Here is a 15651-nt window from a genome sequence, read left to right as displayed (position 1 = left end):
TGAGTACAAAACCTCAGACTAACTACCAGTCCAGAATCTGGTTTTGTGAAATAACTGCAGCCTATTTCAGTTTGCAATGGAGGCAGGCCAGTGAATGGTATGAATCCAGGCCACCTTCTGCCTCAATGGGGGGCTCACCGCTTCCCTGCCTGGGCTTGGCAACACATCACTGAATCTCACACGTAAGACACACACTACACACGCCCGCTTTAGCCACAGCCGTCAATCAACCTGCCTCAGGTCGGCTCTGATTTACTCTTCCAGGAGGCGGACTGCCCATGAACCCTTTCCCTCCGTGTGTGTGTGTGTGTGTGTGTGTGTGTGTGTGAACATGCTCACCGCTCTCTTCTGAAGCCTCCTGGGTGCGAGGCTCTTAGTGCTAATGGGAGAGCCTGCACAGTACGGGCTTTCCTCTTCATCTGCATCCTGCAGTGAGAGAAAAGAAAAGAGAGAAAAATAAAGACAATATAAATACTGACCCTATACTTAATCCTTTAAAGGGCAAGTATTTTATTGCTATTTTTCATGCTTTCCTTCAAAATATATTGCTAATATTTTCAATTTTACAGCTTGAAAATCAGGCCTGTTTTTCAAACATATACATGATACATATTTGTCTTGTACAGCAACATACACCATGATTATTTATATGAACACAGAGCAGAGCTGCTCCTGCGTGCACACATACAATAGCACTGACTCATCTGAGTGCTGTCTTCTTCAAATCTGTTTTGGTTTAGCTGAAGCAGAGCAGACAGCAGCAGCATATACAGTATATCCTCTGGGCTGCCTTTCCCAGCCCCTGGCCTGACAGTTCACACCACAATTGCCTTATCAAAGACATCAGTGTTATAGAAACATACATCTCGTTACATTAGCTTTGAAGAAATCACTCGCTCACTGATGAAATATGCAAAAAATATGGAAGGTGGGGCTTGGGGGGGTTGACATGTCAGCTCATCGCCAGAGGCACACTTGTTAGAAATGTACACTCCTGAACAAAGCGCTAAGCAGGTTTCACAAGCCATTTAAAACCCAAAGTGCGAGCCATGGGTGAAGTCTCGTGATCCATTTTAAATTGTGTGTGTGTGCATTTGAGTGTGTAAATTCAGTAAATTTTTGAATGAACACTATGATACCCAAATTACTGCCTAGGTAGGAAGCATGCTAGGGTTGAGATACAGCCATGTATGTGAAATGTGAATAGCATACCTTTTGTGTGATCTTGTCCTTCATGCCACGTATCTTCCATTTTGCATGATCTTTGGCCTTTCAAAAGAGAAAGAAAGCACTCCTTAATAGCTGAATTACAAAATGTGAATTGGGTAAAACTGCAATCAATAATATAATGTAATAAAACAGAGGGGAGTCATAATCATAATTTAAGGCAGTCATTGCTTCTTCTACAGTAAGTAATTCCTATGTTTAAAAAAATATAATCAAACGTACTCAGCATGCTTATGTGCACATAATTTTTAGATTAAGGTCCATATTTTGGTTAAGCCTTTATTCAGAAAAAAGAGGTGTACATGCGCCACAGCTATTGGAAATATTCCTGTATACAGTATATATAATTAGCATATTATGAATAAACTAAGACATGTGCGGCATTTTTCTGCAGGAAATACCAAAGATGCCCACTCTTAAATTTATTATACTGCATTTTGAGTAATTTTGCAATGTTTTGATTTCTAATCACCTCATTAATTCTCATTTATGTGTTTAGTACACAATATCAATTAAAAAATGTAGGCCATTAGACTGCAATGATGCTTTTGGCAATTTATCTACATTTATGTTCATTATGTAAAAAACAACACATATGTGCTTCTTCGATTGCTGTATTTTTTATTTCTTTCAGTCAGACATTAAAACATTAATTTTACATGTCTAAAGAAAATGCCAGTGCAAAACCCATCTCGATAACAGTGGATATTTTGAATAAGGTGTTTACATAATCCAAATCCAATGAATACAAGTGTATATTAGCTACCTCATTTTGATTATTATTAAGTATATGATAGCTGTCTAATTTGGATTTCTATCAATGGAATATTGGCTTAATCGGGTTATGGCAATCAGGCTAATACGTTGTCATGATGCCTGCATAATCCATAATGACCAAATTCCGAATATTATCAGAATATTCTTATGCATGTAAATGCGGTCATTGTTTCCTGCAGAATTAAGCCCAAAGTATACTTCTGTTTTGACGTGAAAGCTTAGGGTGCTTTCACACTAGCACTTTTGGTGCGCACCCCGGTTCGAATGATGTCGAAGTTCGGTTAGATGATATGAATGCTGTTTTCTGAACTCGGGTGTGGTTCGCGGGTGTGAAGTCCGCTTGAAAAGGTGGTCTAGGGGAGTGGTTCATGTGACCTCCAGTACAGTTCGCTGCTGATATGAATGCAATCATACCAAACTGCGGGAGTGAACCGCTTGTGATGACGTATAATTTGTCTTTGCAGCATCCCCATCGAAATGATTATGGTAAATGCATTTCTCATTCCTGCTTGTCTCCAAATAAATCCCCTTCAGAGAGCAGCTCACATCAAGTGTTGTTCTGTGCAAGTAAAGATTTGCTGGTAAATCCAAAGAGATGAATACTTTAATAACAAAGTAGAGCTGATGACATCTTGAGTTGTTACCTAGTTACAGTGGTAAACAGATGCCGCTTGTACATTGATGATGCAATCGGACTGAGGTTCGGACCCAAACAATATGATGTGAACAGAGACCAGCGGAGGCAGGGGGAGGGGGGAGAAAACGAACTTGGGTTTGGTCCAAGCAATCAAACCAAGTGTGAAGCATCTGAGTAAAGTCGAACGTTCAGCCTTTCAAAGTATACTTCATTTGTCTCTGCCCGCATACACAAGCTGTTGGCACGTGCGCGCTACTACTGCTATGAGATACTGTACTATTACTTTCCAGGAGATTAGACCCATAAAGCTGTCTTTATATTCCTTCAGACTCGAGTTGTACAAATGCAGGTGGGAGTCTCCTGACCTCCTTACACACATGCTCTTGACATACACATCCACTGTTGTTGTTTTAAACCTCATCTCCTCCTACTGATTACTGCCATTTAAATCTTCTTTTCATGACAGCAACAGCTCAACTGAGTGTTGCCACCTTGTGACCCACTAATTAGTGCAAATAATTCCAGGTGCATGTAGATACTGTGCATTCAGAATACGCGCGTTTAGAAAAATCGAGACTTGTGTCTCTGCAGAACAAATATGGGCATTTCAAAATCAATCAAATCAATTTTATTGTCACACAACCATATACACAAGTGCAATAGTGGGTGAAAGTCTTGGGTGCAGTTTCCTAATTAGTGGGCATTTTCAAAACGGGATGGGCATTTTTCAGCCGCTTTACACGATTTGCCAACTACATTGAAATTCCCTACCTTTACTGGATAGTTGAGAAACGCCCATCCTTGTTTGGAAATGCCCACTAATTACTACATTGCGATTCCCTGCTTTCATTGGATAGTTGAGAAACGCCTACTGATTATTACATTGAGATTCCCTTCTTTCACTGGAAAGTTGAGAAATGCCCATCCTGGTTTGGAAACACCCACTGATTACTACATTGATTTTCCCTGCTTTCATTGGATAGTTGAGAAATGCCCATCCTGGTTTGGAAACACCCACTGATTACTACACTGAGATTCCCTGCTTTCAGCGGATATTTGAGAAACGGCCATCCTGGTTTGGAAGCGCCCACTGATTACTACATTGTGATTCCCTACTTTTATTGGATAGCTGAAAAATGCCCATCCCCGTTTGAAAACATCTACAGATTGGGATACGGCCATTACAACCTATACTTTGAAAAATCAGGCCACACACGTTCAGTTCTCGAGCAATCTGCTGATGACGAAATTTGCATCATACTTGCGTCCGCATCTAAACGAAGTATAATTTGGGCTTTAAGCACCACAGATTATCGATGCACTATGTGCTTACTGCATATATAAACAGTTGTTTCAAATCCTGGGTCAAAACTGCATAGTATTACACTATGAACTCACCATCTGAAGGTTTTTCACGACTGGTTTTGCCCTCTGCCGCTGTGCAGAAGAGAACATTTGTATTATTTCCTGAGTATTTGTCAGGATTTTTCAAAAAAAAAAAATTCCACTTACTGTCAAAAATCATTAACGGCTGAATAAACACCTTTCCTCAAGCCAAAACTTTTGTTTTGCCCCAAAGCAAATGAGAAACATCTTTGTCATTAAAGTGAACTATTAAACAGGTTTGGTCCCAAAAATTCCCCTTTATATGAGTGCAGCATTCGTCATAACACGAGAGAGTGACTTATTGAAATGTATCAATATCAACTGACCAATGTTCTTGTCTCATTTTATCTCTCATCCCAGGGTAACATTGGTCTTTACCAGATGAATGCTGCAAGGCTAACACACTAAACTTCTAAAATGCACTGGATGCTGCAGTTTACATCCCAAAGCCCTGACCAACATGATGGCAGTGTGTCCTTTTCTTATGGATTTGTGCCAGTCAGTGGATGTGAACTTTACACAAAACCTTTAGAAAAAGGCACTCCAGAGAACTAATTCGGCTTCATCTGATGGATAGAAGGAAAAGAGAAAGAAAGCAAAAGCGAGAGGGCAAAGAGACAGTCAAAAATAAAACATGCGAGAGAGACAGCGATGAGAGAGGTGAGAGAAAGACAGCAGAGGGAAAGAGAGAAAGAGGGCTTTTCTTTTGTTCAACCTATCGAGTAATGGCTGTGTTTCCTGCCAGAAGTCTCATGTCATCTCCAATGACTGGCTGTCACATCATATCAAGCCCATCTCAACATCTTAACTGTCCCACATCACATTTTTCACAATCTTCCCTGGCATGGTATCTTGACTTTCATGCGATTCACTCAACTGGATGCTTTTCATCACCTCATAACCAATGGGAAATAGCAAACGTGTGCAGCTACTTTGGGCTTAATTATTCAGCATGAAATTAACAATAACATTTTGAACAAAAAAAGGAATAATTTCCTGCTGCTTACCATCTTGGTGTGAATCCACTGTTGATAAGACCTTGAATTACCTGAGAAACAGTAGAGCATGTGTTGGTTAATATCAAAAGTAAAAAAAATAAAAAAAATAAAAGGAAGTTTCGCCTCATAAAGAAAAATCTAATACTTGAACTTAGTGAACAATTTACAATTTATAACATTTTACATTTTGACATTTATAAAATGTTACATTTTATCTTAATCTTAAAGAGATGGTTCACCCAAAAAAATAAAAACTGTCTTTATCCCCTTATATTGTTCCAAACCCAAATGACTTTCATCCGTGGAACTGAAAAGAAAGCAAGTAATACGGGTTCAGAATGACATGGCGGGTTAATTATGACATTTTCATTTTTAGGTGAACTATCTCATAAAGCTTAATGGCTGTTTCCAAAGACCTTGTGCGTAAGCTGTTTTTTTTTCTCCAACTCGTTGAAAGATGGAGAAGTGGCACTCACTTCTACAGAAGCCCCCCTCTGTGATCTCCTCCTCATAGACGTCTGTAAAGCCCCTTCCTGCATTTAATTTGGCCAGTCTGCCTTCAATGAACTGCCGCCATAAAATAAAGTATCACAGGTTATTAAGGAAGAAGGGGGAGGGAGAACAACACCAAAACCATTCCATCTATACGGTTCCAGACGTGTTTGCTGAGTGTGTGTGTATGTAACAGGGGTGGGCGATATGACCAAAATCTTATATTACGATATGAGTAATTGTATATCACGATAACGATATATATCACGATATAGTAAAAGTTTTCTGGAAAACCAATAAAAATTGGTTTAAATAACCCTATTGCATTGCATATTGTTGGAACTCAAGTCAGTGAATTAAATACTTTTTACATTAAAACTACTTCCTCTTTATTTGGAACAAGACACACAATGCCAAAGTAAATAAATAAATAAAAATCAACTTGTTTTCATATATCAACCTTACGAAAATGCTAAATATAACAGTATGCTACATTTCAGTTTAAAATGTTGTTGACCAATATTATTATTATTATAAACTTTGCTCAAGAAACTTAAGATCTTCTCAAAGCAATGCGACAAAGAAAATAAAACACAAGTAAAAAAAAAAATCCAACAAAAATAAACATTTCTTTATGAAAATAAGTATCAAATAAACATCACTTCTTGCAATAAATAAATAAATGACCGAATTAATGCGGAGTTCATTTTTTGGCTTTCATAATATTCTTTTGCATGCTTCATTTTGAGGTAGTAAAACAAATTGCTTGTATTTCAAATGATTATCGTATTGTGACTCACATATGTTGCACCTGTTGTAATAACAAGCTCCTCTTCATTTTCTTGACCTGTTTGGGAGTCGTCCCTTTCTGTGGAGATTTCTTTCTACATTAAGGTTTTCCTAGGTCAAAAATGATTGAGTAGCATGAGTAATCCCGCTCTCAGGTCTCCTGTCTGTGGAGCACAAATATCGGAAAGCCTACTGTATTCACACACACTTCGGAGCTTCAGTCACATGAAACATTTGCGTGTCAGATGAGAAGAATATTTAGCTCTTTTAAAGCGCGATGAAGGTCATTAAATTTGCTTGGGCGCCCACAGAAAAATGTTCAATGCCGGAAAAACCCTGTACATGTTTCTTCAATTGTCTCAGTCTCATGTGAAGCCCTGCCCACTGATAGACAGGCCCACACTGCGCACATGGATATTTACATATCGCGACATACACGATATAGCAAAACCTTTATCGGTTGACACTTTATATCGTCGCCGCGATATACTGTATATCATCATATCGCCCAGCCCTAGTATGTCATTTACATCAGGTGATGGATTAACATGGCAGAAGAAAATGTTGTGTGAGCAATGCCTTTTGGGAAGTTTAATTTCCTCTCGTGTCACATTAAAAAAGGCCTAAGTTAGAGGTCTGAAAATAAATAAAACGAGAACAAAAAATCTTACTAAAACAAAAAACATAAAAAAAACAAAAAAAAAACAGATAAAGTGCATCATAAGTACATTTTTATTGTGGGTGAGTTTTTAACTGAATGTTGCACAACCATGCAAACATCACTGCAACAAAGGTGTTGTGGGTAGTTGCCAGGGCATTGTTGTGCAGTTGCTAGGGCATTGCTAGGTGGTTGCAAGGGTATTGTGTGTGCTTTCTAGGTGGTTGCTTAATGACCCAAGTCAAAAGAGCCTCAATGATATTCTGGTCCCTAAATATGATTCAAGTCCCCACTTAAATATAAATCTAACCCCCCCCCCCCAGTTTTACCAGGTGAAAATCTGTTTACTTAGAAAAGTAAAAGATTTTTAGGTATAATTCACTTCTTTAGCACAAACGGTGTGCCCAAGTTTAATACTAAGGGTTAAGGGTTTGTTCAAATCATAATGTGTTTCTTGATTTCTATGTTAACTGCAAACACTTTGAAGTGCAAAAAATAAAACAATAATTTAATCAGATCACTGAAGAAGAAATAGGCCAGGACAGGTCTCAGGTGTCCTGGAAACAGAGTGAGGCCATCTCTGGGGGTCAGGACTTTTCATTGAACTAACAATCTACATTGCAATCTCTTTAATGAGTGATGTGACCACAGGGTTCAGCCTCCGCCACACTACAGCCCAATTAGAGCACATAATCAGGCCAAATTAACACCTATATAAAACCCCTTCCTTCAGTATCACATTACATACACAAGCTTCAGCCCATTAATTGGACACTGACTAACAACACCAGCCACTGCTCCTACCTGCTTGCTTTCATGTTTGTGTTCACAAACACTTAAATGATGGAGATGGTGGTGGTTTTATTCCCTCTAAAATGGTCCTACAAGGTATGTCATAATTACGATGCACAGTACATAATGTGAATGGACAACCACAAATTAACCATAAATACAGTATCTGCAAGAATAAATAAAACTAAACTTCTAAATTTTCGGAAGAAAATGTGAGTGACCCTTGCCTGTGGGTGTAGTGAGTGTTTGCCAGCGCGTTCTTTTACTGTTGCTAAGGTGTTCCGAGTGTTTTTTAACTGTGTGGTTGCTAGGGTGTAGATATGGTGTTGCAGGTGATTGCTAAGTGGCTGCTTAAGGCTAGGGTGTCCTTAGTTTTTCATAGTGCTGTTCAGTCTCTAGGTTATCAAAGTACAATCTTTTGACTGTGAGCCCGTACGGACACATTTGACGCATGCGCACTACGGCTTAGTGATATTTTTTTTAGCACAGTCATTGTCAGACTGTCCGCTTGCAGCCTAGTTTTCTAGACCCGTGAACAGTCTGCATCTTTGTTGGCGCATGCGACAGTCGGCGTATACTGTGCTGATGACAAAATTTGTGTCAAGCGTACTGTGTGCGAGATGTACTGGCACGTGGAAAACCAAAGTATACTTTCGCCTTTACAAGCCCAAGTCAAAAGAGCCCACCTGCAAGTCTCTATGATATACTGGTCTACAAATATGGCTTCGGCCCCTCTTTCAATGCAAGTCTTTGGGATTTTTTTTTTGTTTTGTTCTCCAGGCAAATATTGTAAATCTGATTGCTTAGAAAAGTAACAGCACACCCATTCTCAACAAGCCACATGAATTGAAATATCATTCTTGTCCGTAGCACAAACGCTGTTCGCGATGAGTTACATATTCCTAAGTATGAGCAATAGCAATGCTTGCCTAAGCAAGTACCACTCCAGCATCTCCTTTGATGTTTTGAGTTGGCAACAGGTCCACGACGAGAAGTCTCAGATCTCACGACCAATGGTCTTACACCGATCAGCCACAACATTAAAACCACCTGCCTAATATTGTGTAGGTCGGGTTTCTAGAGCTTTCTTTTTTCTTTTACGTTTTTGCGCTTTATTATCATTCAGAAATACACAGACGTAATGACTGATGTATGTCCTCATGAAATCAGAGACTCTCTCCTCGAAATCCAAACAAAAGTGGTCAAAACAGACGACCAGGTGTAATGGCGATGTGTCTCGCTTGTACATTTGTGATCGGATCACCCAAAACGCATATTAATACCAGGTGTACACAGGGCCTCAATCGGGGATGAATGGTCAGGTAGTTGATAAACCCAGTATGCGATCAGTTCTTGCGATCTAATGTATATGTGAGTACTGTGAGTCGCAGGTCACCAACTGCAAATCGTGTAGTGTTCACAAAGCTTGACACACCTAGGTCTCTCCCGGAGAATGCAGCTTATGTGTCCATGTAAACGCATAAGAAGTTTTCTTACCGATTTCTGAAGAGTGCGAATGTGCATGAACAGCCCTACCTATCATATCAACGCCCTACCTATCATATCAACAAGTCAACACAGTGGAAATAATTCAACATTTCTGGGAGTACAGTGGGAAAAGGGAAAAAGCACAAACTATACCAATTTATACAAACCAAATATCGACTAATGTCCCTCACATCCATGTACTTTATATATGTTCAAGTACATTGGGGGAATCCTGGAGTTTGACGTAATAGGGAAACCCCACTATTGCAGTGCAATTCTGCTGCAGGTTGAGATGGAAAGTTAATAAAACACAGCAACGTCTCTGGAATACATCAAATAAATATTGTATATACTGTATAATAAAAAATAGCAAGGTCATCTTTAGATGCCAAGTTTGTTATTTACTCCAGCGGTGCGGGAAATTATGTTGCTGTGGAGAAAGCGGCTTACTGACCAAATCGCATGTATACGGGAGTGAAGAGAAAGTAGATAACAGTGCGTGTACATGTGTAAGCTGCAAACCAGTATTAAGCAGCTTTCTCGTAATAAACGGCTTTCTGGTGTCCATGTTAATGAGCTGAACATAAGATACAATTTGATTGCTGTTTTGTTTATCTTTAATGCAAATACAGATATGATTGAGAATAAAGTACTTTAAAACTCTGTTATTTAATTATGACATAAAACAAAACAGCAGCATCGCTCAGTGCCTGCTAGGAAAATGTTTCCAAGCAACTAAATACTTTCATAGCAACTATTCTGTACTGAAAAACACAAAGACCTGAAAAGCAGAATTTGTTTTGTGCTGCTTCTAAAGGTGTCGAGGGAGTAGTGATAAGAGTCTGGAGGCAGCACCAGTTAACTGGACCCGTGCAGACAGGGAGAAAGGGAGATGCCAGAGCGCTGCAAGATCTCTTGCTGGCAGGGCAATCATGAGTTAGCATCAGGCGCTGGAACACAGAAAGCAGGTCGTCGCTAACAGACTTCCCCCGCAATCTCTTGGCAGCCAGCCTCTGCATGTTTCAAGTCAGAGCTAGCCTCCAAGCGGATGTGGTTCATGGTCAGAACAGGGCTAAGTGGCGCTGGCCTTTTGCAGTATGGCCAAGTTGGAGATAAGGGCTCTCCCGAAGCTACTGCACAGGCAAGAGATGGAGATGTCTTTGAACTGCTAGTCACTATCAGGGATTTTTGGGGGGGGGGGGGTGGATTGTGTGGATGGTGCACAGGAAGAAGCTGTGATTAAATGTGAATCTACTTGTTTCGGGTATAAATTAAGACTTTAGAAAAGGAGGAAGAGAAGAGGCTCTATATCAGGGCTATAAATAGAGCAGGAGGAAGTGATGGTTCAAGTAAGATAGCAATTCCCACAGTTCTTAAGAATTACTGTGCAATATGTTGAATGGAGATCTTGTTCAGAGGCTTTTAAAGGGGAGACCAGGGTGAGTTGTCACACAAGACAGCCCATATCTTAGTAACGATAAGGTTTTGAGTCAAAAGTCCAATAAAATAAATGTGTATTTTCTCTAGCAGTGGTTTTGTACAGTACATTGTTGGCCAAAAAATATTGGCACCTTTGGTAAATATGAACAAAGAAGGCTGTGAAAAAATTCTGCATTGTTTTTTGTAATAAAATTTTTTGTTGTTGTTGTTGATTCGAAGAAAAAACACAACAGAGAAAAACACAACACATACACACCGAATCAACATTTACTAATATCCCTCCCCAAACACCAACCCCACCCTAACCCCAACGAACACCCCCGTGGTCACATAAAATAATACACACACAAACAAACAAACCAAAAAATACATAAAATATATAATAAACAAACATAATTAAACTAAACTTCTCTCTCCTCATCCCTTCCCAATAATCCCCCAAAACCACCAAATACCTACCCCACTTCCTGAAAAACAAGTCCCCAAACCCCAGCCTTCTACCTGCCACCTCCTCAAAAGCTGCCAACCTCCCCATCTCCGCACACCATTCCGGAAATGGTGGCGCTCCGTCTGACTTCCAACCCCTTAATATAAAGCACAAGCTTATGCACCAGACCTCCTGCCATCACTCCTGGAAAATCATCCTCCTTTCTTATCGCGGCTCCTAATGGTTCCAGGGCAAGACAGAACAATAATGGGTAAATCCAGAGTTACTCTAAATTACTCTATCCAGAGTAAAATAATCTGAAATTAATCCATTTGTTTGTATCGGCACTACCGGGTCTTTATAAAGTAACTTAATCCATTCAATAAAAGTATTTCCGAACCCATACATTTCCAAAATCTTAAAAAGATAATCCCATTCTACCATATCAAACGCCTTTTCGGCATCAAGTGAGATGGCAGCGACCGGAGTCTGATCATTCGCGACTGACCACATGATATTGATGAAACGCCTAATGTTATCAGAAGAGCTGCGGCCCATATAAACCCCACCTGATCTATATGTATAAGAGATGTCATAACTTTACATAATCAGTTAGCCAGAATTTTCGACAAAATTTTAACGTCTAGCTGGATCAGGGAAATTGGACGGTAACTCTTACACTTGCTTGGATCTTTGTCCTTTTTAAGAATCAGACTGATCCGGGCTTGTGTCATGGTTGGCGGAAGCTTTCCATTCTTTAATGAATCCGTATAAACTTCTAACAAAAGTGGAGCCAGTTCTGTAGCATAAGATCTAAAAAATTAAACGGCAAAGCCATCTGGCCTGTAGGCAGGGCCTTAATTACCTCGTCAAGCTCCTCCAAGGTTATCTCAGAATCAAGATAATTTTTTTACTCAGTCATCAGTTTAGTGAGATCTAATGGTTCCACAAAGTTTCTGATATCTTCATCAGTAGACGAAGACATGGAACTATAAAGATCAAGATAGAATTCTTTAAAAGCATTATTAATATCAATGGCTGAGGCAAAAATTTCACCACCTGCAGATTTCATTGAGGGAATTGTAGAAAAAGACTTTCTCTGCTTTATATATCTAGCCAAAAGCCTCCCTGCTTTGTCCCCCGACTCAAAATACGACTGTCTTGCCCTGAATAGCCAAAACTCCACCTTCCACGACAAAATAGTATTATATCTGTATTTCAATCGGGTCAATTCTCTGAGGCTATCAGACATTCTGCGCTTCAGTTCTGTCTCTGTACTTTTAATATTCTCTTCCAACTCCACGAGTTCTCGTGCTTTGGATTTTTTGATGAATGAGGCATACTGTATGATCCAACCCCTAAGAACCGCCTTAAGTGCCTCCCAAGCCACGCCCACAAAGGATACTGAGGACCAGTTGGTCTCCATATAAACACTGATTTCAGCCTTTAACATTTGTTGGAAATCAGGATTTTGCAAAAAGGATACATTAAAGTGCCAACTATATGATTTCTTTTTCTCCATATGTGGCATCACCTCTAAACTCACCAGGACATGATCTGAGACTAAGATGTTTCCAACTGAGCAATCAATAACAGATGAAATGAGGGACTTAGATATATAAAAAAAAATCTATTTTAGAATAAATCTTATGGACTGATGAAAAAAATGTATAGTCCCTACCAGATGGGTTCCAAAGTCTCCAAATATCTGTAAGACCAAGATTTTTACACATCCTGTGAAGTGTCACTGTTGCTCTAGGGGGCTTTTGCTTCACTATAATCAAGGACTGAGTCCATCAATATATTAAAGTCTCCTCCCAATATTATATCATAAGGGGTGCCAGCGGCTTGTAACATCCCTTCAAGATCTATAAAAAAGCCCTGATCATCAGCGTTAGGTGCGTAAATATTAGCCAAAATCAACCTTTGCCCCTGAATTTCTGCTAAAACAATAATGACTCTTCCTAATTTATCTTTAATCTGCTTGAGACATTTGAATTATAGATGTTTACTTGTCAGTGTAATGACTCCCCTGCTCTTACTTGAGCCAGCACTAAAGAAAACATTTCCACCCCATATCTTCCCAAATTTTTCAGTTTCGTGCGGGGAAATATGCATTTCTTGAAGAAACACTACATCATATTTCTTACGTTTAAGAAAATAAATAACCTTCCTTCTTTTTATGGGGTGCCCCCAACCCATTCACATTCCACGTGGAGAGATATAATCCACTCATATTAACATTTTGACATATTAGAAAAAATACACTGTGTGTCAAAAACAAGATTATAAAGGCCACATTCCCCATTAGTGCAACAATCAAACCCCGAACTTTCCCCAGAACCAAACAAATGCATTAACCCTGCACACGACAGCACCAACCGGCGTCCATCCCTCTAAACTCAAAGAGTCCATGTACACCTACAAGAGTCCCCGTGACAACTTTGCTGTCGGATTGCTCAAGTCCGGTGCTTTTTGTGAGACAAAATTACATAACATAAAAAAAAAAGAAAAAAAATCAGTTCAGTTTCCTCAGACAGTCAAACAGATGTTCAGTGAGCCGGCTGTTTCATAAGTGCAGCAAATGACGTAATCCTTCCAATGTCCTATAAAAAATACTCCACAAAACAAACTCCAGCCAATAGGAGGCATAAACACAAAGAACGAGCAGATTCATCCACAACTGTCCCAAAGGAGTGTTATTCCACAAAACAAACTCCAGCCACTATGCTGAACCAGCACAAAAAGAAACAAAGGCGGCGCTCAGCTTCCTCGGACAACCAAGTGTATGTATGAGAAACATCAAATGGCTAACTCAGTCCATTGCCTCTATGAAAGACATTGCTTGTTGTGGGCATGTAAATACTTTGCGGCCATCCTTAGTATCTATTCTCAACTTGGCCGGGAACATCAGAGCAAAAGCGATCTTCCGTTGATGTAAGAGTTTCTTGCATTCCTTGAATCGACCACGTTTCTCTCTTGTCGAATTTGCAAAGTCTGGGAACAAGAAAATGTTGTGATTCTTCCAAGAAAGCTTTCCTTTGCTCCTCGCCTCGTGTAACACAAGATCTTTATAGGATGATCTCCTCTTTAGAGGAGGAGGCAGGAAGTGCATCATTGTTTACAAGAGAAACTTGCACAGAGCACAGACCAAGCGCTGTTCACAAACCAAAACAGTCCAAAACAATTTCAAAACAATATAAACTAAAATAAAAAATAATTTCTAAATAATAATAATAAGAAAACAATGTAAATGCATGACCTTACCAACAAGCTTATGTCATCCCTCTCATGAGCGCACGTCGCAGAGATGTATGGAAGCGAACATTTGTAGTTAAAAAGTATATAAGTATTGTTTTGTTTCTCAAAATAATCAATCGTGTGGGTTCAGAAGAACTTTATTTGTCGACTGGAGTCATGTGGATTATTTTGATGCGCCCATGCATTTTGGACCGTCAAAAAAAAGAGTACATTCACTTGCATTGTTTAGAAAAGGAGGCCTGATATGAAATTCTAAAAGTCTTAAATTCTGTTTTGATGAAGAAAGAAACTCAGATACATCTTGGATGGCCTCAGGGTGAGTAAATTATCAGCAAATGTTCATTTTTGGGTGAACTATTCCTTTAAGAATCAGCCTGGAAAAGGACGCATGTCTATATTGTCTCCACGCACAGAGAGGAGGATGGTTCAAGTGGCCAAAGAATCTCCAAGAATCACAGCTGGAGAATTGCAGAAATTAGTTGGGTCTTGGCGTCAGAAAGTCTCAAACAAAATATCAGACATCACCTACACCACCACAAGTTTCAAGAAAAAAAGCCTTTACTCTCATCCAACAACAAACTCAAGCATCTTCAGTTTGCCAGGCACTACTGGAACTTGAAATGCGACCGAGTTCTATGGTCAGATGAAAAAAAAAAAAAAAAAGAGCTTTTTGGCGCATGGGTTTGGCGCACACAGAGATGAAGTAGTACCCAATGCCCACGGTTAAATGTAGTGCTGGATCTTTAATTTTGTGGGGCTGTTTTTCTGCCAGAGTTCCTGGACATCTTGTTCGGATAAATGGCATCACGCACTCTATCAAATACCAACAGATAAAAAAAACAAATGTAAACCTGGCTGCCTCTGCCAGAAAGCTAAAAATGGGCCCTGGTTGGATCTTCCAACAGGACAATGATCCAAAACAAACATCAAAATCAACACAAAAATGGTTCACTGACCACAAAATCAAGGTTCTGCCATGGCCATTCCAGTCCCCTGAACTGAACCCCACAGAAAATTTGTGTGGTGAATTGAAGAGGAGAGTTCACCAAAATGGACTTCTGAATTTGAAGGATCTGTAGAGATTCTGTATGGAGGAATGGTCTCAGATCCATTGCCAGGTGTTCTCCAACCTCATTAAGCATTATAGGAGAAGACTCTGTTATCTCAGCAAAGGGAGGTTGCAAAAAGTATTGAATGAAAGGGTGCCAATAATTATGGCCAATGCGTTTTGGAGAAAAATATTTATTTAATAATGAGATATTTCTCCTCTTTCAATTGT

General features: G+C 39.5%; 1 protein-coding gene across 2 annotated transcripts in view; it reads right to left on the bottom strand.

Moving 5' to 3' along the window:
- Positions 1-15651, bottom strand: part of LOC127438332 (DENN domain-containing protein 1B-like) — a 133500-nt gene that overhangs the window by 16365 nt on the left and 101484 nt on the right. For both annotated transcript variants that reach the window (XM_051693854.1, XM_051693855.1), the window contains exons 15-19: positions 5502-5592; positions 5035-5075; positions 4040-4078; positions 1213-1269; positions 340-426 (exon numbers count right to left, since the gene is read on the bottom strand). In XM_051693854.1, coding sequence (XP_051549814.1) covers positions 340-426; positions 1213-1269; positions 4040-4078; positions 5035-5075; positions 5502-5592 — 315 coding nt within the window. The remainder of the gene's footprint in view (positions 1-339; positions 427-1212; positions 1270-4039; positions 4079-5034; positions 5076-5501; positions 5593-15651) is intronic.

The sequence above is a fragment of the Myxocyprinus asiaticus genome, chromosome 49 (assembly GCF_019703515.2).
Source record: "Myxocyprinus asiaticus isolate MX2 ecotype Aquarium Trade chromosome 49, UBuf_Myxa_2, whole genome shotgun sequence".
NCBI classification, from domain to species: Eukaryota; Metazoa; Chordata; class Actinopteri; order Cypriniformes; family Catostomidae; genus Myxocyprinus; species Myxocyprinus asiaticus.
Note: the sequence above shows the minus strand (reverse complement) of the source record. Positions and strands in the feature narration are given on the sequence as shown.